Source organism: Bos taurus, chromosome 4 (assembly GCF_002263795.3).
Source record: "Bos taurus isolate L1 Dominette 01449 registration number 42190680 breed Hereford chromosome 4, ARS-UCD2.0, whole genome shotgun sequence".
Lineage (NCBI taxonomy): Eukaryota > Metazoa > Chordata > Mammalia > Artiodactyla > Bovidae > Bos > Bos taurus.
The window spans coordinates 82382466-82407400 of record NC_037331.1 but is presented as its reverse complement, the minus strand read 5'-3'; the positions used below and the strand labels follow the sequence as shown (position 1 = coordinate 82407400).

Below are 24935 nucleotides of genomic sequence, written 5' to 3'. Positions count from 1 at the left end.
CTTCAACACAAATGGTGCTATTCAGAATGGCAACACAGAAATCATCAGAGTTCTAAACAGCTGACTCCCTTTCTTGTGGCTCAGTATGGCTGAATATGAAAACTCTAGGCTTCCTTTGTTTTTCTGAGCCATTCAGAAATACAGTGTGAGAGCAAACTGCCACAAGCTAGACGGTTGGATGGCATCACCCACTCAATGGACATGAATTTGAGCAAGCTCCGGGAGTTGGTGAAGGACAGGGAAGCCTGGCAGCCCATGGGGTCACAAAGAGTCAGACATGACTGAGAAACTCAACAACAATAGTGGCTTTCCAAAACATCAAAGTATAGTGCAAAACTGTAGACAGATGATAAGGAGAATGAAGAAGAATGTGAATGATAAACACTTGGGTAAAGGTAGAAGATAAGAAGGATCCACAGAAGAAACAGGTAGAGTCAAGCCAAGGTCCCCAACATGAACATAAAGAGAATCTGAGGAAAAAAGAAGGAAGTCTTTTCCAGTTGATTATCGATTTTGTGACAGGTACTGTGTAAGATTCTAAGTATGTAAAATACTGAAAAGATATTTTGGGGGGGGATTTTATTATTGTCACATCTACACTGCACCTCCCTACCAGATCTGCCTGGGGGAGGATTATAGTTCCTGCCCCATCAACAACAAGCTTGGCTGTGGGACTTGACTTGGTTAATGAAATGTGAGTGGAAGTGCCATGTGCTACTTCTGAGCAGAAGATATAAGAGCCATCGCATACTCTTATCATGCCTTTTCCCCTCTAGTATGAGCCCCATGATGTTCCAGACTGGGTTTGCTTCTCCAGCCTGGGTCTCAGAGTGAAGGGAAGATGAAGAACATGTCCGTGTATGTTTTCACAAGTGAGAAACCAACCTGCTCTTAAAAGCCAATGAGGTATTGCCACCATGGCATGACCTACCATAAAGAGCCTGATACGATGGTTCAACGTCAAGAGCAGAAATGCAGAAAGGCAGAGGAGGTTGAAATCTAGCAATAACAACAACAACAAAAAGCCAGTGGAATTACTGAGCAGAAAAGCATTAAAGGTATTTACAGAAACACTTCAGAAAGGAACTCAAACTGAAAAGATGATGGACAAAGTGCATGGTTTAGCAAATGGAGTTTGAGAGGCAGTCATGTAATTGATAGAGGCTGCATAGTACTGAGAGAGGACAGCAAGGCCAGAATCATCTGTCCCAACAGATGGCAGATCATTTAGAGAAAATAATATGTGAACTCAGACATGTGATTTACTCAGGTAGATCTAGAACCAGGCTGATCTAAAGCCTACATCCTAAAAGGGGCAATTAGGAAGGTATGACTCCCCTAAGGCCACATTTTTCAAAATAAATAAGTGTAGAGTTTGGGGGTACTTAATGGTTTGTCTAGGGCACTTATAGCCACACCTAAAACATCTCTGTGGAACATCTGTTTATTGAGGTTGAATGAAGCTAATGGATAAATCATTATTTTGCCATCACTAAGCCACCTTGCTATGATTTAGAATGAAAAACTGCGTAGAGATGAAACAGAACTTCACAGATGTCTCCTGTCTTCAGACATCTGCTTTAGGGTTCTGCTCTACTGCTGTTCTGCTCCTGCCCTAGAAGAATGCAAGAAGTACTTAGCTAAGGCAGGCCTCATGTCTCACCTAGAAGGATGCTCTCCCTGCAGGAAGTAATACAAAGCCAACCAGAGTAAATGATGGTTCTGAGTTCCCACGACTGCCTAGAGTACCTGGAAACAATAAAAGAACAGTGTGGAAGGACATTCTTTTCCCAAATATTTAAGGAATAAAGCATGTCAAACTAAGTCCACAATTAAGTCTCTGCCTTTTCTTTGAGCACTAGAAAGACTATGAAATATTCAGGTTCTAATCTATACACTGAATTCATCTAGCCCAACGGGGTCAATAAAAATTTTTTTAAATAAATTAAGAATCCCAGGAGAAATGTTAAATACTGTGAGTGGAAGAAAGTCAAACTATATAATAATGGCTTAACTAGATGAGTTCAATTTAACTAGATAAACTGGAAGCTAATTTAAATAACTTTATTCTTTTCCAATTATTAACATTCCTAATTTTCCTCATGAATATTAAGGTTCATAAAGCATTTGGTAATAACCATACTGAATTTCATATAAAGTTCTGCCTGAGTCGAAAAAGTAAGTCTCTGGAGAGAAATTTTTCACCTACAATATGTCACAGAGTAGTTCTTTTGCACAAAACCTATTGCATAATAAAATTTATGCATCATTATTCTATCTGAATCACAAGTAAGGTTTAAATGAGAAATAAGTTCTTATAGCACTGCTCAGATTTCACTGAATCTAAAGTTCATTCCACATTCCTCTGAAAATTTCCATTTCAGTAATTCACCCTTGAATTATGTACTGTGCGTGTTTATGTATACCGAAAAGAGATTCAAAATTCCACAACCTTGAGAATTTTTCCTGCTTTTTCTTAATATTGTTATCAACAGGACAAGATAAAATTATTATTCTAACTCTTGGTCACACTATCCTCAGGTTTATGGGCAAGTGAATCTTATTATAATTAAGTTGTCTGCATTGCCTACTAATACTCCTATTTGGAAATGATCCTAGAAGGATTCACCACCCACCTGGCATACAGCATAATAACATGGCCTTGGTGTTACTCAGAGGTTCTTCATTTTTTCAAATGAATCATTTATCAGTGTCAGGAGCAGCTGCCTCTCAAGCCCAGAAGGTCCCCCAGGCCTCACTTTCTTCCCACACAGCCTGAGGGAGTGACTTGTTTCTCCCTCCTCATTAAAGCTACTTCCACCCACTCCCTCCCTTGGGTGTCACACCCTCAAAGGGCTCGGGAGAAGAAAGCTGTCTCCCCAGTCCTCTGTTTCCTGGCTGTCCTGGAAAACAACCCAGGGTCATTTTGGGTTTCATCATGAAGCTACCAAGAATTAATAGGCAAGCAAAAGTATTCATGGTTTTAAAAGCTTACAAAGGTCGGAGAATCATTGCCTCATTTAAAAAAAGTTTAAAAATCCCTTTTTTGTCTTGCTCAGTGGTTTCTTGAAGCTGTTGCTTTCTTCCCCTGGTCCTCTGAGCACCTCTCATGGTAATCTGCCTCTAAGGATTAGACTGGAGTATAAAATCTAATTAAATAGCTGGAGAAAGAATGCAGCAGGGACACCACCATGGAAGGTTTCAGATATCTCTGTTACCCAATACAAAGAAATTACATTCCATACCTAATTAAATGTGTTTCCAAGTTGTTTTACATCAGATTGGTCCTCAGAAACACCAGTCTCTTAATTATTTGTTTATATGTCTTCAGGGGAGGAGAGAGCAGAGAAGGGTGTCCAGACCCAGACAAGCTGGGCTCTTGGATAGTTCTCACGTAAGTCTCTCTTCAGCACCTCGGACAGGTCCCAGACTCAGCTGTTCTTAAACTTTCATGAGTTAATCTATGTAGTGTCAAAGGACCAGCTGTAAAGGCCACCATGTCAAAGTTTCCTACTGCATTTTGGTAAGCGCAAAGAAGTGTTACAGACAGATTTCCTACAAGTTGAGTCAGGTTCCTGATAAAGAAAGCTACCACAGATTGACACACAAAGATAGTGTCTCTAAGTCCTACAACTACAGCAAACTGTCTCTGGGCACTGGGCTTAAAAACAGGACTGCATTAAGCTACGATGAATAACACTTGAAGATTAATGTCATGTCTTTTATTGTTTAGGTACATTAAATTCCAAAGCACTAAAAAAAAGATATATATACTTATGTCTAGGACTTCAGGAGCCAATACAGAGGTAAACTTTTGTTAGCTCACTTTTGACCCATTTACTTTTGCCTGAAAGCAAGAAGACAAACATGAGACATTAATTTTACCAGATTGTATATACAATTCATAGAATGAATTAACTAAACTCATGGCAACAGTGTCTATAAATTCAGGGGCACCATGCCCCATACTGTAATCCCAGGTACATGACACCTTTGTTCAGGGAATATATACCACTGTGTCCCTGAGTGTACTTGCAAAACCAAATCCAGTGCATTTTATTTGCAAGATTATACAGATCTAGCTAAACATCTTAAGGCAACGAGTATGTAATACCTATTAAACAAGCAATGTTTTGTTGAATTGACTTGTTAAAATATGGTAAATGTAATACTGATTTCTATTTAGAGGTAGCTTTTGTCTTAAAAATAGAAAAAAAGCAAGCAGCACCCACAAGACAGAACATTTTTTATTAACTATCCTCTTTAACTAAGAAATGGTGAGTTGATGATTAAAAAGGAGTCCAGGTGGAAGGTCAACAGCACAAACAGATGTATACAACTTGGATCTGAAGAGATATAACTTCAAAAATTGTGATTTCACAACAGTAAGTCCTATCTGTTCGTCTGTGATCATGAACCTATAGAAGTTCCCAGAGTTACATTATTATTTTTGGCCTTTACTGATATTATTTTTTCTCCTGAAAAGGTTAAGTAACACATCAGAATTAAAACTGGCTCAATTTCTCAGAGTTCAGACAGGTTAACTCAATCTTAAAAGTAATGTGAGTACATTTTGTGATCATTTTTGAAGCTGAGAAGATAATTAGATTATCAAGGAGATGAGATCTAATGGAGTCATAATCAGCAACTTGATGAACAGATAACTAATAATGTCTGAATCCACTTATGATCAAAGACCACATTAGGCTGCTCAACACTCCAGGCATTCTTGGTTTACTAAGAAATAGTGCTCTATTCTGACAAGTTCAGGTTCCGATTCAGTTGGAAGATGAGAGTTTTTCAAAGGTAAAAGCAGCAGGATCTCAGGAACATATATTTTTTGCTTCTTTGCTTTGAGCTCTTTGTAGTTATAGGAGCTCTCATTAAGAAACTAGCATTGGTTTCATAAACCGATTTCTTTATTTTAAAAGATTTCTTTTGCAAATCTTCATGCAAAAGATACAAGATAGACAGGAGACTGGAGTGCATTTGAAATCACATTTCTGGGCTAATGGCAGTAGGGGGTGGTACAGAGAAGGAAGAGAGACATCAAAGAGGACATCTCAGCTTCCACAGTTTTATCCAAGATTCATGGCCCAATTTCCAGCTATCCTTGTCAGCAATCCCAAGAGCACCTATGATCTGAAAACCAAATCAAATATCTTTTGCCTTTCAACAAAGTAAAATTAGAAAGCTAGCTAGCAATTACAGGTACCATTTTCCATGTATTTCCCTTAAGCCAACTAACTTGAGTTTATACAGATCTCTACTCTGAGCTTTTGGATCAGAGCTACTCTATTGTGTGTTCAAGGAGATAGACTGCCTAGTTAGAACTGTTAAACTCACCACAGCAGGCAGGCCAGATATTGACATAGTTACATATTATTTTTTCTAAACATGTACCCACAGGTTATGATCAATCAAATAACCGAGAAACTCCCTCAAAAGTCGTTATTAAGAAGAAACATTTTAAATTTTGTAAAATATTTGCACACTAAGATGGTTTTCAGTACTATGGAATTCTCACAAAAACTTAAGAGTTAACCAGAAAAACCAGTAAACTTTATTTCCAGAGAGGCAGACATATATGAATTCTCTTAAAATATATTGTGCAATTATTGAGTGCAAACTCTATTAGAAACCAAGTATAAATGCAAGCAACAAGACTCAACAATTCTCTCAGAAGTTGCTTGGAAGAAATTAACTGGTATCAATTAATGAATTGATAAGCTAAGTCGCTTCAGCTGTGTCTGACTCTTTGCAACCCCACGGACAGTAGCCCACCAGGCTCCTCCGTCCATGGGATTCTCCACGCAAGAATACTGGAGTGGGTTGCCATCTCCTTCTCCAGGGTATCCTCCTGACCCAGGGATCAAACCCGTGTTCCTTACATCTCCTGCATTGGCAGGTGGGTTCTTTGTCACTGGCGCCACCTGGAAATATATTAATGCCTATGGTCAAAATATTATCTAACCACAGAAGAGTGAGCTTGCTCTAAAACACAACACATGAAAAAAAATAACTACAAATTGGAGAATGTAACTGGGATTCAAGGACTGAATAACATTCTGCATAATTACAATGACTTACTATATTGTGACTAAAAGTAAATAAAGCTCTTAGAAGATGGAAAATACTGTACATACCAGCTGATAATTATGGAGTAGCATGGAACTAGGGCAGCTTTAAAATCTAGGGAGGGGACCAGAGCCTTTCTCTAGTCTTGATAACTCAGGTTAGAATCAAGTCCAGGCAATGTGAGACACTGTCCAAGGGCTATTTGCTGCCAAAAACTAGGATCAAAGAGATGAAGTAGACGATAATGAAGGGAGGCTTTGATATTGAATGAGGGAGGAGGCATGGAAAATCTAAGACAAAAGGTGAATACAGAGATATGTGTGACAAGGAGGGATATACTGACCAAGCACTAGCAGGTGCTGGAGAACACAGATTTCTTTAATGACTGCAACAGGCTGCTTTCCTTTAAAAATTTTATAACCTAATGAGGATATAGATGCACACCTAAAATAACTGTCATATTAAAAAAAATGGAACAAGAGCTATTGGATAAGTTACAAAAAAAGAAAATGTACTCTGGAGGACACAGAGAAAGAGAGAACCTGGCTGAGGAGACTGGACAGACATTAGGTAAGAAATATCTTGTAAACTGACCCTAAGCAAAGGTGGAACTTGAACATATGGAGATGGCAGGACAGGCAAGGATAGTTCAATCATAACAAAGCATCTGCAGTGGAGAAAGTGGAAGAACAGCTTAGAAGCTAGCAGGCAGGCCCTAAATAACACCATCAGACATAGGAACAACCAATTATTCCTTTTTATATCACGGTTATCTGTGTTACAAAGAAATAGCTCTAGGATATCGGCTCAAGAAAATCAAAGAATTTTTCAGTATGTAAATGTGGTTTGCCATAAATAAAAATTTTATCCACACATTAACACACTGTAGGAGTACATTTCATGTTAACTCTTTTTTTCAAACTTCTATTCTGTAATTTTTAACTATTTATGGACATATGTCCTAAAAAATGTCATGAAACTGCTTACAAATATTCACACACTATTCAACACTTCTTCCATTCCAGAAATAAAAACGTGCTCTAGGAACATGCTCCAAATGATCATTTCTGCCATTAATTCAGCTTCAAGTTTGACAAATGTTTTAAAGTTTATGTGTAAAGCACTAGATTCTGTACAGAGAAAAAGATGAAAGCAGCCACATAGGACCCCTGGGCAGAGGAGAGATCAGTATTGAAGACATGACTCCAGCTTCCAGACAATGGATTATCCTAATAATGAGAATCACTGGCTGTGGGTCCTCCAAACTGGAGAGATTTCAACGTCCCAATATCTCTCCCCTTCTTCATCTGTGTTACACCAAATAGGCCGTCACCTGGTGGTGGGCATAAGAGCTACACAGAATTTCAGTGGGAACTGAGAAGCCGTGGAGATGGGAGCAGAAGTGAGATTGATTCCCTTCCCCTCTGTATGAGAAGGTCTAATTTCAGACTGTGCCTCCATTAGGGCTCCCACATCTGCACTCGCTGAAATGTGAGTTGGTTATCTGGGCCCCACCAGCCCCAGGGTTATTATTTTGTTGTAAACTGCACATCGGCCACAAGCATGGTATCTTAGTGGGCAAGTTTACGGACAGGAAGGAGAGAACCCAAAGACCTTTCTTTTACTTGGGGACCTACTCTGGATTCCTTAACACAGTCGTTAGCAGGCACTCCAGTGAACTGACACGAAAGCACCCAACACTCACAGCAGTCTTTTCTGCTACTTGTCAGCAGTGTTGGTAAGAAAGGAAACAAACCCTCTGGGAAGGAAAGGGTAAAGTTACATCTCATTCTTCCTGCTGGATATTTCTAATCCTTGCTTTCCTTACCACTTGTCCATGGAAAGCCCTGAATTCTCAGGGGGTGAGAGTGATTCACTTGATTTCCACTTGCTGGACCCTCCTCTCCCTTCCTCCCTGTCCTAACTGAGCTGTTCATAAAATCTAGACCACAAAATCCATGACAACGTGGAGCACAGTGGACAATGACAGCATATGCACAGACCCTTCAACCAGGCTTCTGGGCTAACACAAATCAAATAACTTTTAGGAAAATAAGTCTGGCATTAAAAAGAGAATTGGGAGTTGGAATAAGATAAAAGCTAAGCCTCAAGCTCAAGCTCAAACACAGACCCATTTCCACCATGAACGAGCAGGGAATTACTGCAGGGAATTATACGAATTACTATAAGGACTTTTATGATTTTCTTCAAGAGAATTTAAAAGCAAGCCCAAAATGTTTGAATACTTTCTAGAACATTTTAGTAGTTTACTATTGATGTAATACTAATTGAGTACGGTCAGATGACTATAATATAATGTACCAATCCAAAAAAAAAAAGTTCACTTTATACTATACATAATATCTTTTTGGATTTGAAATACATATACACAGAAAAAATAAATCTAGATGTCCTAGGTCAATGTCCTCAGAGAATGCAGCTGTAAGATAATGCCTTCGGGGACTTCCCTGGGAGTCCGCTGGTTAAGACTGCTTTTCAACACAGTGGGCGTGGGTTTAATCCCTGGTCTGGGAGTTAAAATCCCACCTGTCTCATGGCCAAAAACCCCAAACATAAAACAGAAAAAAATATTGTAAACAAATTCAATAAAAACTTCAAAAATGGTCCACATCAAAAAAATCTTTAAATATAACGCCTTCTGCCTTTAGAATAATGATTCACATTAATACTAAAAATAGTAGGCTTTGCAGAGGTCACCACAATCTTGATAGATCCTTCATCCTTGGTTAATATTTCTACACAAGGACTATGCCTTTTTTCAGCATATGCAGTGGATGGGAAGTGGTCACCAATATGTACTGGGGATTAAAGGGATTTTTCCCTCTAGAGTATTAATAAATTCAGTCTTCAGCCATTCTTCCCAAACTTTAATATATTTCGATAGATTAATAAACAGTCTCCTCAACTTCCTCCCACACCCTCCTTTTTTCCTTTTCTCCCTCTATCTACCAACAAGGTTAAGGTTCCCTCCCTCCTTGTGGCATGAAAATGACTACAATTTACTCTTTCTGATTAAAACAGAAAATATCAAAATGAGCAAGATCGACAAATGCAAGATGGTTTTGATGCAGAGTATTTCCAAAGGGAACCAAATAGGGTCAGGAGACTCCCTGAGAAATACTATTCCTACATTTCCATTCTGCTCATTTTATTCTTATAAAGTAGAATTGCTTGTTTAAATTTCCCTAAATGTTGAAGTTTTACCTGCATCCTGAAATCTGCTAATGATCTTGCCAGAACTTAGATGCTGTTCTTCAAGAATAACAGCATACTTACTATTGGCTCCACAATATTTGATAATGTATAAAGTGACAGGAATAGATGGCAGAGCAGTATTAAACTGATAAAAGTTGATGACTCAGCCAACTGCACTTTTCTCTAATACATTAGACAAAAAACAGTCTTCACCTTGTTCAGTCAACAAAGTCCAAAAAGAACTAAAAATTCACCGGAACTGGAAAATGCAAAGTACTACCTTACATGAATGCATTCCTGAGCTTCATGCTTCCCAAGGTCAGCCTTCAGGGGTGCTAAAATATCATACTATAATAAAACGGAGAGAGAAAAAAAATCTAACAGCAGAGAACTAATTAGCTCCACAGGGACACACTAGACAGGAAGACCAAGCTTCAAAGCAAAGAGTGTAATCCTCAAGTATGAAAAACTATAAACATGAGTCACTTCTTCTATCCAAATCCAGTCCCTTCAAGCAGACATTGGGGACCTCCCTGCAAAGTAACAAGGGCACTGATTGACAAGTTTATCTATGGGAAGTTGCTGCCATCCAAGTCAATAATCTGCACGAGCCCTATCTTAGTGCATGAAAAACGTAAGAGAACTCACCAAATGAGGACATAAGGGAACATGGAGAATCTGTTCTCCTGGAGGAGACTTTGCTGGGGGTGGGGGGGGGGGTGCCTTCTTCTATGGGCCAACACCCAACATTTCTCTAAGAATTCTCTCTTCTACCTTCATAAATCCAAAGTTCTCTATAATATTTAGTGATTTGGATAAGAACTAGTTTTCTCTCTATTACTGCTTTCTTCTCCAACTCTCCTCTCTTTCCACATTTTCAGATAGAATGAGATCACTGTCATTCATATTAAATTGAGTTCCTATCTGTCCAACCTGTAGTCTTAGAATGAAATTGGAGACACTCAGGAATGTGCTTTGGTGGAGACTAGTCTACCTGGTTCTACCTCCTGGATTTTATATTGCCTGTGGGTGAGGAAAAGAAACAGCCTGTCTCCAGTTAGAATGCAGTCAAAAACTCTGATACACAAATGGAAAAAAGAAACCTCCAGGGTCAAGGATCTGAAAACAGAAGCAAAGGGAGTGACATAAAACCTGTGCTGATTTTCCATTTCTAAGTTGTCATCACTGACGCCGTGCATACTTATCTCTGAAGCCACAATTTCATCTGTAGACATTGGTGGCTACAACAAAAGCAGAGAAATAAACCCATGTCCTTACATTGTCCTCATGTCCAAACCCCACTTTCCAAAGTTGGTTGTTCCAGCCCACATCTAAATTGAATTTTCTAACCTGAGAGGGCCCTGCTTCCTTTTCCCTGACTCTAATGCCTGCTCTCTACAGGTGATATGCTAACCATGAATCAAGCCCTAGTGATATAAACAAATAATTTTCAAAATAGCTTATTTATTCATGTGTCTATTAAACACTGGAGAAGAAAATGGCAACCCAGTCCAGTATTCTTGCCTGGGAAATCCCATGAACAGAGGAGCCTGGCAGGGTACAGTCCATGGGGTGGCAAAGAGTTGAACACAACTGAGCAACTGAGCACTACTACTACTGTTAAACATGTAGCACCCTAAGAAAGGAACAAATATCACAAATTGCGTTTTTCAAACTTTTCTCATTATCGCCGCCCTTGAGGAAATGTTTTGGGCATTTTTTTTTTCCTAATCATACCCCTTCATATAATCTTAATACCGCAGTTATACTATCAGTATTTATGTGACGTGTTCTCATAAAAAGAGTACATTTCATCCAACAAGAACCAGTTTTCTCCCTCTTAAGGAGATATAATCTCTATCGAGAATTCGTGATCTTGATGCATCCAGCAACTGAAGTAATTATGCCAGAAATATTTAACTACTGATAATATTTAGTGGAATATAAACCACTAAAAAGATCGCCTTTCCTTGAGATCAGTAATCTGTATTGAAGAGCTCCAGGAAAGCAAAGTCTCTATCTCCTGAGATTCTAAAACACAAATCTTCTTCCTGCAGTGCCCACTACCTCTTTGCCTTACACAGAAAACGTCTACAGAATTAGTTAATACCAAGCCCAGTGAATGAGTTCTTTCTTCAACATCAAAGCATTTCATTTACACACTAAAACACAAAGTCAACCCATTTCCCACTCCAGAAACTAGATAAATGTACTTGCCTCTTGCCGTTTGAAGTTCTGGACATATTCTTCAAACTGTTCATCTTTTGTCTCATCAGCTTTCCCAAGCTTCTGAAGGACCTAGTTCGTGAACAAAACAAAATGGCTCTATTTACTAATGTTTTCAACAATCTGTGGAAGAAGGCTATTGTTTCACTTTTCTGAGGAGATCTCCCTCTTAACACTGCTAGTTTTTCTATTCTGGAAGCATCATGTCTCATTGCCTTTGGAGTTGGACAGACTTGGATTTTAAGCACAGTTCTGCCACTCAAAAGCTCAATGACATCGAGGAAGAGTCATGCTATACTGAAATATTTATTTATTCACATAGCTTTTCTCCAGTAGGTTGTACATGTCTTAAAGACAAAAACTAGGCCTTGTCCTTTTGTCCAAAGTATCTGGCACAATGCTTGAAGCATAATAGTAGCTCAATTTTTGGTTAAACAATGAACCAAAGTTATTTGAGGAAAGTATTAGCCTATTTCATAGAGGATGGTTTTAGAATTACTGGAGCCAGGTACATGGTAAATTCTCCCCCACCATCTCCTGATAGACCCTTTAATTCAATAATTGCTCAAAGAAGGCCCTGGGAGCACAAGGCCCATATGAAGCACTGGTCACCCAGAAATATATAAATGAATAAAACAAGGCTCTAGGACTTAATCTTAAGAAACTTATTATCTAATGAAGTAGACAAGGCAAGATTACAAATAAATCAAGACAATGTGTAATAAGCAACATGAAGGGGTTACAAGATGTTAGAAGCAATATCCCTTCAGGTAATGCTGGTTGAGATTATTCAAAATGTGCTGGAATCCAGCAATTCCACTCCTGGGCATATATCTTAACAAAACTGTAATTCAAAGAGATACATGCACCCCAATGTTCATTGCAGCACTATTTACAATAGCCAAGAGATTGTAGCAACTTAAATATACATCAACACATGAATAGATAAAGGAGATGCGGTACGTATATACAATGAAATGCTACTCAGCAAGAAAAGAGTGAAGAAACGCCATTTGCAGCAACATGGATGGACCTAGAGAGTATCAAACTAAGTGAAATAAGAGAAAGAAAACACCGTATAATATCACTTGTATGTGTAATCTAAAATACAGCACACATTTTTTTACAGATTTATTTTTATTTGTGCTTACTTATAGCACAAACAGAAACAGATTCATAGATATAGGAAACAAACATGGTTACCAAAGGGGAAAGGGGGTGGAGGAGGAATGAATTAGGAATTATGTATTAGCAGAAATAAACTACCATATATAAAATACATAAACAACAAGGTCCTACTGTATAGCACAGGGAACTATATTCAGTGTGTTGTAATAAACCATAATGGAAAAGACTATGGAAAAATATATACACATATATGAATCACTTTGCTGTATACCAGAAACTAACATAACACTGTAATCAACTACAACTTTGAAAATGTGCTGGGAACTCCAGCAGAAGGGAACGGGGCAGAGTACATTCCAGCCAAGGAAGCACCAAAAGAAGGACCACTGGAAAAATTATGATGGACTGGGCGTAAGTGGTTCTGTTTTCCTAGAGCACAGGGCTGGGTATCAGAAGAAACAGAAGAAACGGTTCTCAGAAACATAGCAGAAAGTTACCTTGGGCCACAGCAGAAGGACCCTGAGAGTCCCATGGGGATCACTATTTAAGGTTCCCATATCTAGGGTCTAAAATACTGACTTCTCTAAGAATTTACAAGAGCTCCATAAACGTTGCCTTCTCGGAGTTCGTATTCCCTACAGCATTACCAGATATATTTTCCTGAAGCATAAACATTTGGGCGTTAAAACATATATTCAAACAAAGCACTTTCTATAGCTAAGTTTTAGGGCTTCCCAGCCCATTCAGTGGAAAAGAATCCACCTGCCAACGCAAGGTGGACGACATGAGTTGGATGACAAGGTGGATGACTGACATGAGTTCAGTCCCTGCGTGAGGAAGACGCTTTGGAGAAGGAAATGACAACCCACTCCAGTTTTCTTGCCTGGAGAATCCTGTGGACAGAGGAGCCTGGTGGGCTACATTCGATGGGATTACAAAAGAGTCAGATACGACTTAGCGACTAAACAACAACAATGGCTAAGTTTTACATCAGCTTATGTTAATTTATTTCCTAAAATCAAAGATATAATCTTGTACAAATTGAGAATTCCTTAGACCAGTTTGCTGCTGCTACTGCTGCTAAGTCTCTTCAGTCGTGTCCGACTCTGTGCGACCCCAAAGACGGCAGCCCACCAGGCTCCCCCGTCCCTGGGATTCTCCAGGCAAGAACACTGGAGTGGGTTGCCATTTCCTTCTCCAATGCATGAAAGTGAAAAGTGAAAGTGAAGTCGCTCAGGTTGTCTACTTGAAAGTTATACAGTCGTGTCTGACTCCTAGCGACCCCATGGACTGCAGTCTACCAGGCTCTTCCGTCCATGGGATTTTCCAGGCAAGAGTACTGGAGTGGGGTGCCATTGCCTTCTCCGAGACCAGTTTAGAATGTCTTAAATAAACCCAAGTATGGAAGTATTTACCCAACAACACAGAGTCCTTGCAAATTCTTCCAAGAAATAAATTTTCTTTGCAGGTAAATAGTAATTATTCTAAGTATGTAAGTAAAAAATGATTATTTTATTCTACTCTAAAGCTAAAGCTGAAACTCCAGTATTTTGGCCACCTCATGTGAAGAGTTGACTCATTGGAAAAGACTCTGATGCTGGGAGGGATTGGGGGCAGGAGGAGAAGGGGATGACAGAGGATGAGATGGCTGGATGGCATCACTGACTCGATGGACATGAGTCTGAGTGAACTCTAGGAGTTGGTGATGGACAGGGAGGCCTGGTGTGCTGCGATTCATGGTGTCGCAAAGAGTCGGACATGACTGAGTGACTGAACTGACTGACTGACTCTAAAGCTAATTGTTTATAACATATGCTAATATTCCTCCCTTTCACATTAATAAAGATTAAAAAAAAACTTACATAGACTCACATATATTACCAATTACTCAACTTCACTCAATTTCATATCACAAACCAATACCACATATGAATAATATGAAAGATATATTATTCCTCATTGCAAACTTATTATTTAAACAGAGTTGGACGAATCCAGTAACATAACTACTAAAAGGACAAATAATCACTCTATCAGCTAATAATCTCTTCTCAGTTAAGAGTTTCTTTGAGAGACAGAGCAGAAAACACTAAATTTCTCAAAGAACTGGACATTGTAACTAGGGAATAAGCAATAAGCATAAAAAATATGATCAAACATGCATATGGAATCTTTTAAAGTTAACAGTTGTTATTCTTGGATGGTAAGATTTAGAGTGATTATTATTTTTCTTTATAATTTGCTATATTTGCCATTATTTCCTCAAAGGTCACATGTTACTAAAATAATCAGAAAAAAATCATAAAGATAAATAATCAGGAGTTTATCATACTGATAGCCTGTATGTAAGAGATTTATGTATTAGATCATAGTATAAGTGAGAAGATTGTTAGTAACTGGCTGAAAGACTCTCCTCAAAAGAAATTGATGAGTGAATTACTATCAACTGGAAGAAAGATTTCCAAAGGCAGCCCTTAGGACCTATGTCTGATTCAGTGGTTTGTGTGTAAAGAGAGGGTTATCAACAGTACTGTATGAAACTACCAAGGATACACGTGGAAAGGCAGAGCTTTGGTGCCTGCCATATAATTGTTGCTGTTGCTGTTGCTGTTTAGTTACTGAGTTGTGTGCGATTCTTTTGCGACGCAACTCTTTTGTGACGCAACTCTTTTGCGACCGCATGGACTGTAGCCCACCAGGTTCCTCCATCCATGGGATTATCCTGGCAAAAATACTGGAATGAGTTTCCATTTCCTCTTCCAGGTGATCTTCCCAACCCAGGGATCAAACTTACATCTCCTGCACTGGCAGGCAGGTTCTTTTCTACTGAGCCACCAGGGAAGCCCAGCAAATAAATAATGCTCAATAAATGTCTACTCTTATTACAGATATAATCTAACCTGATTAAATAACTTGTCAATGGCCTAAACTTATATTGGCAAAAAGCTGGGGAGGATATTGGGTATGTTACATGCTGAGAATAAGGATTCACAAAAAGAACTTTAACAGTTAAAATGTAACAAGGATTAAATGTAGGTCAAAATATAATTGTCTAAGTACCAGACTGTATTCAACTTTCAACTATAATACAACATGATGGATGTTAAGAATACACGGTTTCTGCCCTTACGTAGAAATAAGGAGTAATTTCAGCTGACAGTCAATATGAGTTGACAAAGTGACACTGTTGCCAATCTAACATAATCTCAGATTGCACTAACAAGCCTAAGAGATACGAGGAGAGCAGTCTTGAAAGCCTCTCTGTGGTTGACTAGTTGGTAAACACAAAGATACATAGACAACCTTGAGCCAGCTGAAAGGGCCCCCAGAAAGGCAGAGAGCTGACACCATAAGGTAAGAGGCATACGTGACACAATTTGCACACTGCCTGCTAGTCGCTTAGTCATGCCTGACCCTTGCGACCCAATGGACTATAGCCCACCAAGCTCCTCTATCCATGGAATTCCCCAGGCAAGAATACTGGAGAGGGTAACCATTCCCTTCTCCAGGGGATCTTACCCACTCGGGGGTCGAACCCCTGTCTCCTGCATTGCAGGCAGATTCTTTAATTAATATATTACCGGGGAGAAAGTACTGCTGTCTTCAGATACCCGAAGAACCAACATAAGGAAGAAGGATTGGACTTTTCCCAATAAGAAACCAAGATCAAGAACCAGCAAAGGGTGACTTCCCTGGTGGTCCAGGGCCTGAGACTCCCTGCTTCCAGTGCAGGGGGCCCAGGTACGATCCCTGGTCGGGGAACTGTATCCCACGTGCCGCAACTAAGAGTTTGCATGCGGCAACTAAAGATCCCACAATGCTGCAATGAAGACCTGGTGCAGTCAAATAAATAAATTAAATAAATGGTATTAAAAAAAAAACCAACATGGACAGGTAAAAGCTATATCAAGAAAATGTTTTCACCAGAAATTTCTATCATGTGTTCCTAGAAATTAAATAGTTTGTTGGTTAAGGTAATGAGCTCACTGTCCTTGAGTTATTTGAGCTTAACCCAGAGTTAGACGGAGAAGGCGATGGTACCCCACTCCAGTACTCTTGCCTGGAAAATCCCATGGATGGAGGAGCCTGGTAGGCTGCAGTCCATGGGATCATGAACAGTCGGACACGACTGAGCAACTTCCCTTTCACTTTTCACTTTCATGCATTGGAGAAGGAGATGGCAATCCACTCCAGTGCTCTTGCCTGGAGAATCCGAGGGACGGGGGAGCCTGGTGGGCTGCCATCTATGGGGTCACAGAGAGTCGGACACGACTGAAGCAACTTAGCAGCTTACCAGAAGAGTTAGAAGTTTTAGAAAAGGAATTTATTTATTGAAAACATGAATAGAATAAGTCATAATATTTCAAATACCTTCTAATTCTTGAATCCATAATCAATGTATAATGTTAGACAGTTTCCCTAGAGAAGAATACAAATCTCAATGAATAGAACTCAGAGAAGAATGTTTGTTTCTATCTCCAACTGATATTGACTTGCTGAAGACTGCTTGCAAACCCTGTGGTAGGGACTGCGTAAGAGCCAGCTGTGTTCCCCAGACTGTGGTCATTTGACAGGCTTGAGCATGGGTGCTACAGTGGAACTAGGACAGATGTGGCCAGCATGCTAGGCAGAGGGCAGGTTATGGGAAGGCTTCGTCTGCAAGCCTAAAGACTTCAATCTGCTTGTATAGACCGTGGGAAGCCAACGAAGAGTGTCTCTTCCCTGGAGGCAGCTACATGATTAAATTTGTGCTCCTTGGTGACAGTATTAAGGACAGATTAGAAGAGAGAATGACTGGAAAAGTAAGTCCAGTTAAGGAGCTGTTTGAATAGTTTAGGCAGTAAAACAGCTGGAGCTAAGGAACAGATAAAACACAATCCTCGCAAAGCAAACACACAGAACACCATGGCTTATGAGACCCAAAGGGTAAGGACAGAGGTGAGTCAAGGATGACCTCATTTCCACTGTGGCGGCCGAGTGGGTCATCTGGTGACAATCAGATTCTCTTCCCAGGGAGGTGGGAATGGTTTAGATTTGGGACTGTAAAAGGTAAGAACCAGAAACACGCAGCAGAAATTCTGGATGGAACCGAAGGCTCAGGTGAGGCAGAAACCACTGCTGAGTGGTACCCATGTTCAAGCAGTTTCATGATTTTTCTCCAGCAGCCTTGACATAGGTAGTAAGATTGATGTGCAAACCAATACAATATTGTAAAGTTAAATTAAATAAAATTAGAAAAAAAGAAAGTATCTGTGGCACCAAGGTCAATGAAACCTAGAATTGAGATGACCAAAAAATAAAATTCTTTTACCTTGTTTAATATCACAATATTTCAAAGTGTGTTCATAATTTAGGTGGCCTTTCTCCTTCACCTCACTACTAGTTATGCTGAAAATACCAATTAAGCCTGAACGGTTTGGCATCACTGATACTACAAGAGGATTACTACTGTATATTCAAGCGTCTGATACTCAGATTTTGACAACACGACACATCTTCCTCCTCCTTAGGCAAGAGGAAGAAATTCCAAGCCTGGTGCATTTTGGTTTAGGATTTAGGTCTTAGATGATTTCATCTCCATTGATGCTTTCCTATTTTGACACAATAGGATTTCTGTTGTTACTCTTGTTGCTAAAGGTTTTCAAATGCAAAATAATATTCTAAGTTGAAGTTGCTTTTTCAAACTGCCTTTCCTTTCAGTGAGATTCCAAAATATTCCTATAGGGCTGACTGGGTGCTTAGCTTCTCACTCTCAGCCCTAAGTTCAGAAGTTCTGATCTGATTCTGAAAGAGACTATGACACAGGCAAATAAAAAATTAAACAGGAAAGGGACTTCCCTGGCAGTTCAGTGGTTAAGACTGCCTTCCAATGTAAGTGGTGTGGGTTCCATCCCTGGTCAAAGAGCTAAAATTCCATATGCCTCTGAGCCAAAAAACCAAAACATAAAGCAGAAGCAACACTGTAACAAATTCAATAATGATCCACATCAAAATCTTTTTTAAAAAATTAAACAGGAAGGGAAAGCAAGACTATGGTAACTTGGACTATTTCAACTAATAAAGCTTCTTTCAGTGTCTCCAAAGCAGTTGGTTGTTCAGCTTAAATTACAATGGCTGCTCCAATGATGTGAATCTCACATACTTTTCTAGAGCAAGTGTTCACGTGTAAAGTGTCCAAGTCAAGTCCCTAAAAATTTAGAACTCTTTTTAATTTGGATAGTTTCCTCTTACTGTAAAGCCAAAATTCTGACCAAATTTCAAATTCTCAGAGACCAGTACAAATTAAATACTGACCATTATAAAAGTAATACTTGCCTTCTATCCATATGTTAAAATTAGGAATGGAATACTGTGTACACAGGTTTCAAAGAAAGTAGCTGGCATTCAAAATCAAAGGCAAAAAATTCACAAGCTTCCATTCCACATGGAAACCCCTTTTTTTTAATTAGGGGAAAGATCGAAGAAGGTCAAGAAATTTATGACTCTAAACAAGAAAACCAGTCCTGTGATCCAAAGTGGGAAACTGATAAGAGGAGGGAATGCAGAAATGCAGACAACAAAGTAATTCAAGATGAAAGCCATTGGGGGTGTCAGAGACACATTTTTATGTACAGCTTTATATTGGGATGAGGGTGATGGTGGAAAGAATTCTGCAGCATTGGCCTCCGGGGTGCCCTAGAGAGATTCATGCATTTGATTAGGGCTTAGACCAGACAAGCTTCCAACTCTGTGTGAGTCATACTTCCTTAATCCAGAAAGTCAGAGTAATAATCCTATAATTTAATTACAATTCTCTGAACAAAGAAGTGCCTCTCTCTTCACTTTTCTGTCTTTGAAAAAAAAAAAAAAAGAAGAGCATATCAGATTTTGTATACATTATCCACAGAACCCAGGAATCAACTACATGGGATGACATGGCCTTTTTTGGATAGAAGGCAGAGAGTTGGTCTTCCACCACTGCCCTCACCCAGGTGATTCATTCATTAATATTTGTCTGTATACTCACCTATCCATTTATCAAGTGCTCACTCTGATGCTGTGCAAAGATCCATAACCTTGGACTGAAGGGTGACCACCAGGTACCTGCAAGTACAGGGTAGCTGCTTGTTCTAAAGGGTCCTATGGGCATGTTTCCCAAACTTCAGGATACTAGTCCCTTGACCTCTTTGAGTATATGTTTCAAAATCTAAATAAGTGGCTTTAATGTGCCCTAACTTGAGAGGAACAAGACGAGTCATCCTTTGGTACGATTCAGGTGCCTGTCAAAGTCTTGCGCCTTGCCCTTCACCTAGTCCTCTGCAGGATGTATTTCAGCACCGCTATGACATCCACTTCCTGCCCTGGCAGATTTCAACAGTACATTAGCCATCACGTCACCAAAGCCTCTCAAGAGGTTGGCATGAGTCTTCTTGTTAATTCTGGGAAAGACTTTTAGGGAAGTAAATAAGAAGAGATGAGAGAGGAAAGCCTCACAGCCTTCCATCCCACTTGGGTGGCCTTCAGGCTTAAACAGTTTCGAGAAGAACATATGGTAGAGAGAAAGTACAAGTCTCAGACATAAGCAGATTTATCATAAGTGGGGTAGGGGCAATCAGGAATTACAAAGCAGTTTGTGGCTCAGATGGTAAAAAATCTGCCTGCAATATAGCAGACCCTGGTTCAATCCCTGGGTCAGGAATATACCCTGGAGAAGGGAATGGCAACCACCCCAGTACTCTTGCCTGGAGAATTCCATGGACAGAGGAGCCTGACGGGCTACATACAGTCTGTGGGGTCACAAAGAGTCAGACACGACTGAACAACTAACACTGACTGACTGGCTGGAATGAGAGGAAAAAAGGTCAGGAGCCTGGAAAGGAGATAGAAATAAGGGAGGTGGGCCCCTCAAATGCAGATACAGTAAACACCAGGCAAAGCTGCTCTCCATCAGGGTCTACCTGGTGAGGTATCATGTTTGATTTTCACTCTCTTCTACCCTCCCCAATCCTTTATAGTTGAGGACATCTTAGTCCTCTGACTTAAAAAAAATCTTGTTAAAAAAGAAAACAAGGAATATTGATGTAGCAAAGATGAATGTATTGTGAACTTTGGCAGCCAACTCCTTCTTCTTCTCTAGGAATCCGGGGGTGCCCCTCTGTCCCTCTGGGTTTGGTCACGTCATCTATCAATATTACAACTGCTGTATCCATACTTTTGTTAAACGGAACCATCCAACGCCATCTCCATCCAAAATAGGTCACTATAGTCATTCAAATACCCTGAGTGAGTGGACATGGGTTATACAAAATATGCATTCTCCCCACTCTACCCTTACTTAAAAGTAAAGGTCCAACTGGCTTCAGATTGGCAAAAAGCCTGGGAGGACATCACCTCATTATAAGAACATTAGAGATCAGACCACAAAGAGTGTCTTAGCAACAAGTGACACAAAAAAATAAAACAAAATACAACCTCAGGTACAGAGGAGTGCAGTATAGTCACTTGTTCTAATAACTCTGTTTATTTAATTTTTGCTGCATGGGCTTTTCTCTAGTTGCAGTGAGTGGGGGTCACTCCCTAGTTGTGGTGTGCAGGCTTCTCATTGTGGCGGCCTCTCTTGTTGTGGAGGACAGATCCAGGAACGCAGCCTTCAACAGTTGAAGCACGTGGGCTCAGAAGTTGTGATTCCAAGGCTCTAGAGCACAGGCTCAACAGTTGTAGGACATGGGCTCAGTTGCTCCATGGCATGTAGGACCTTCCTGGACCAGGGATCAAACCTGTGTCACCTGCAATGGCAGGTGGATTCTTTACCCTGAGCCACCAAGGAAGCCCTAGCTACTTGTTCCAAAGTGTTCTACGGGCAAGCACTTCACTGTTTCCCAAACTTTTGGTGGAAAGAATGGTATGAATATATCCTCACGCCCAAGTCTGCACTGAGGGCACTGAAATATCAGAAAGGACACTGGCCTTCTTCAAACAAACTCCTTTTTTTTTTTTTTTAATTAATGATGCCTTTGGTAACTTGACCCTTCCTGCCTCACATTGTGAATTAATACAAAGAGAAAGATACAGGGTGCTTAAAGAACTTTAGAAATCACATTCTCAGTAATCTCAGATTGGAATACCACCCCAGTTTCACAGGTTTCCTAAACGACCCCCAAAAGCCACACAACACACTCCAAATGCCAGGGCTCATCATTACCAAGGATTTTAGAGGGACCCATCAGGATGTGACTCAAAGGCAATTTCACTGGTGGTGTTTACCTTTAATGTTTCTTGATCCAAAACTAACAATAATCTGATTTTTAAATTTTTATACAAATTGCAGGTCTGAATGGAAGTCAAAAAAAAAAAAGAAGAGAGAGAGTGAGAGATTGCTAATTAAGCTGAAAACCAAATGGTATTCCAGTTTGTTTCTGTAGTCATTTTCTTAAGATCTGTCACAAGAAGGAACTCTGAGTGCCTTCATGACCTTTATTCAAAGAGCACTGAACAGAGTGGCAACATAAGGTGCTCGGAGACTTGGGTGAGACAGATGATGTTCCTTATCATCTGTGAGTGCTGCCTATCAGAGCACTCAGCCTCCTGAGCGCTCAGTTGAAAATACTTCTCACGTGTAAACATGCAATCTCCACAAGATACCAGTAAATCAATTGTGTAGCACTCATTATTTCTGCACACATTTCTGTATTTTGTTTCTACACTTTGATTTTCCATTTTCTGCAGCTATTTTCAAAGTCTGATCTGCAGGAAGTGAATTACTAAAGAATAGAAACTACTGACCAGTTTGGAGAAGGCCTACTTTCAGATTTAATCTGAGCTTCTGGAGCTGGAATCACCATGCTCGAATGGTTAGCATGGAATATTTTATAATGTTAAACTCAAACTTTATCTGAATATTTAAAATATTGAGCCTTCAAAGAAATATTGTACTAAGAGTATGCTGCTTTGGGCTCCATCACCAGACTCTTGCCTTGATGGGGGAATACTTTATGCACAGTTTGGTGTGTAAAAACTATTGCATGATAGGATGGGTAAGAAGAACATGGTTGTTTTCTGTAGACTTTGAGTGATACTCATAGAAAATTCTACCAGCTGTTCAGACCATCTGTAAATACATGCAGACCCTTCTGTGGGGCATACTCTGCACTGATGCCTACAGATCCACACTCCCCACTCCTCACCCGGTTCGGACCTCTAGGGATTACACCCAGCCCTGGCCTTCTGGCTCCTGGCTGGAGTCAACCATGGGAAATCAAGGCAGCCGAAGATGGAAGGGCAGAGGCAAAGAGGTTTGGGTACTGGTGCCCCTGGCTGCCTCCCTGCAGCTTGACTGCAGTCGCATCAATCTACCCTCTTTCTGGTGGCCCTTCCAACAATTTCATCTCTCTAACTTCTGATGACAGCTCCTTCCCCTTCCTCTTTAGGCCTGGAGGTCAAAGATCCCTAGTACCCTTCTAGATGCAGCAGCCTTTCCTATCCCTTGCTAGTTTCCTGTAACCCTCTCCATAAGTCATTGGGCTTCCCAGGTGGCTAAGACAGTCAAGAATCTTCCTGCAATGCAAGAGACAGGGGGTTGATCCCTGAATTGGGAAGATGGCCTGGAGGAGGGCATGGCAACCCACTCCAGTATTCTTGCCTGGAGAATCCCATAGACAGAGGAGCCTGGAGGGCTATAGTCCATGGGGTCGTAAAGAGTCAGACATGACTGAGCAACTTTCACTTTCACTTGAAATTCCCAGCTATCCATTCCCAACTCTCCCAGTATCCATTTTACCTTTCAACCATGAGCCTTAATGAACAAAAGCAACCCAAAGCACTTCTAAAAAAGCACCACTGCTGCGTCATAGTGTAAAAATGGTCTAAAAACAAACCAGCACAATCCATCCTACCAGAAACAATTTGCACAATAAGCAAGTCTAAAGATACTGATTCCACAACAATAGGATTTTGCCAACAAGGATGCTTTTTAGGAACATTAGCTCTACAGTCAGCAAAGGATAATTCTCTTTAAAAAGTGTTTAGTAGGTATTTTCAGCCTTATTTTGAAGGCAAATTGTTCTTCCTTTTTAAAGGTTGCAGGACTTTTATCCCTGGCACATCATCTTTTCATCAGTGTTGTTTAGATATTGATTTTCCTCCACTGAGAATTCAAGGTAATCACAACCAAAACTCTGGTAGGCTCATTGAGGAAATTGACAAGATAATTCTACAATTTATATGGAAATGTAGAAGACCCAGAATAGTCAAAACAATTTTGAAGGAAGAATAAAAAAGGATGCTACATCCCATGCCAAAGCTCTTTAGAGTCATAAAGTCGAACTTTCAGAATAGAAAACTAACGCTGGAATGACTCACTTTTGTCCTAATAAAGGGGTGCTTTCCTTCAAAACCTTTGACCTTGGCACCAAGTAAATTCCCATCAGAGTAAAAAGTAAACAATCACCTGCAAACAACTAGCTTCTATATGTCTTATTCTATGTTTATGGGGAAACCAAATCCCATGCAGGGTCTCTGGTGTAAAACAGAAATCAAAATTTTAAAAAAATTAGAACTATACTATGTTCTTAGAAAAATAAATGACCATGACTCTAAGGCAAAACCTCTCCACAGCGTGCATTCTCATGAGATAATTTCTTTAGATTTTACTGACTACATTGGTTCCATACTATATTATATGCAATACTATAGAAGTATTTTTCTGCCTTCTTAAAAAGATCCAAATATGAGATCGCTTTGTAAAATGTTGGTTCTTTTCCTTCAACTCCAATGCTCCTGTTAAAGCCATAATTTATAATATATAACATATGATTAGTTAGCAAATGGAAGGAATACTGCAGTTCGATCAGTATAATGTCCAGAAAGAAGTAACCTATGAACACTTGCAAATCTTTTTAGTGAACAGCTTTCAAGATTAGTCATCCTGATGAATTTACTAAGCAATAAATATAACCGATTATTTATCAGATGAAGTCCTTCCATCCTATCTATTTACATTTCTTTAAATCTTCACCCCTCAAGTGGATCTGTATACCAGCAGCATCAGCCTGACCCAGCATCTTGCTAGAAATGCAGAATTTCAGGCCTAATTCTGGACCCACTGAATTGGAAACTGCAGTTCATTAGTATCCCTGGGCTATTCATCCTTACATTCAAGTTTGGGAGCCTGCTCTGAAAATTAAGAGTTCAATAGGTATTTCTATAGGTGAATTTTAAAAAATTAGTCATTATTCTAGACATTTGCTATCAATGTAGGAAAAAAAGCAAAATCATCAGATTAAAGCTGCAATGATCATAGGATACATCTT

General features: G+C 39.8%; 1 protein-coding gene across 2 annotated transcripts in view; it reads right to left on the bottom strand.

The window, feature by feature from the left end:
* Positions 1–24935, bottom strand: part of AMPH (amphiphysin) — a 212848-nt gene that overhangs the window by 101262 nt on the left and 86651 nt on the right. The window contains exon 2 of one of the 2 annotated variants that reach the window (XM_059885736.1): positions 11508–11592. In XM_059885736.1, coding sequence (XP_059741719.1) covers positions 11508–11592 — 85 coding nt within the window. 2 annotated transcript variants of the gene reach the window in all.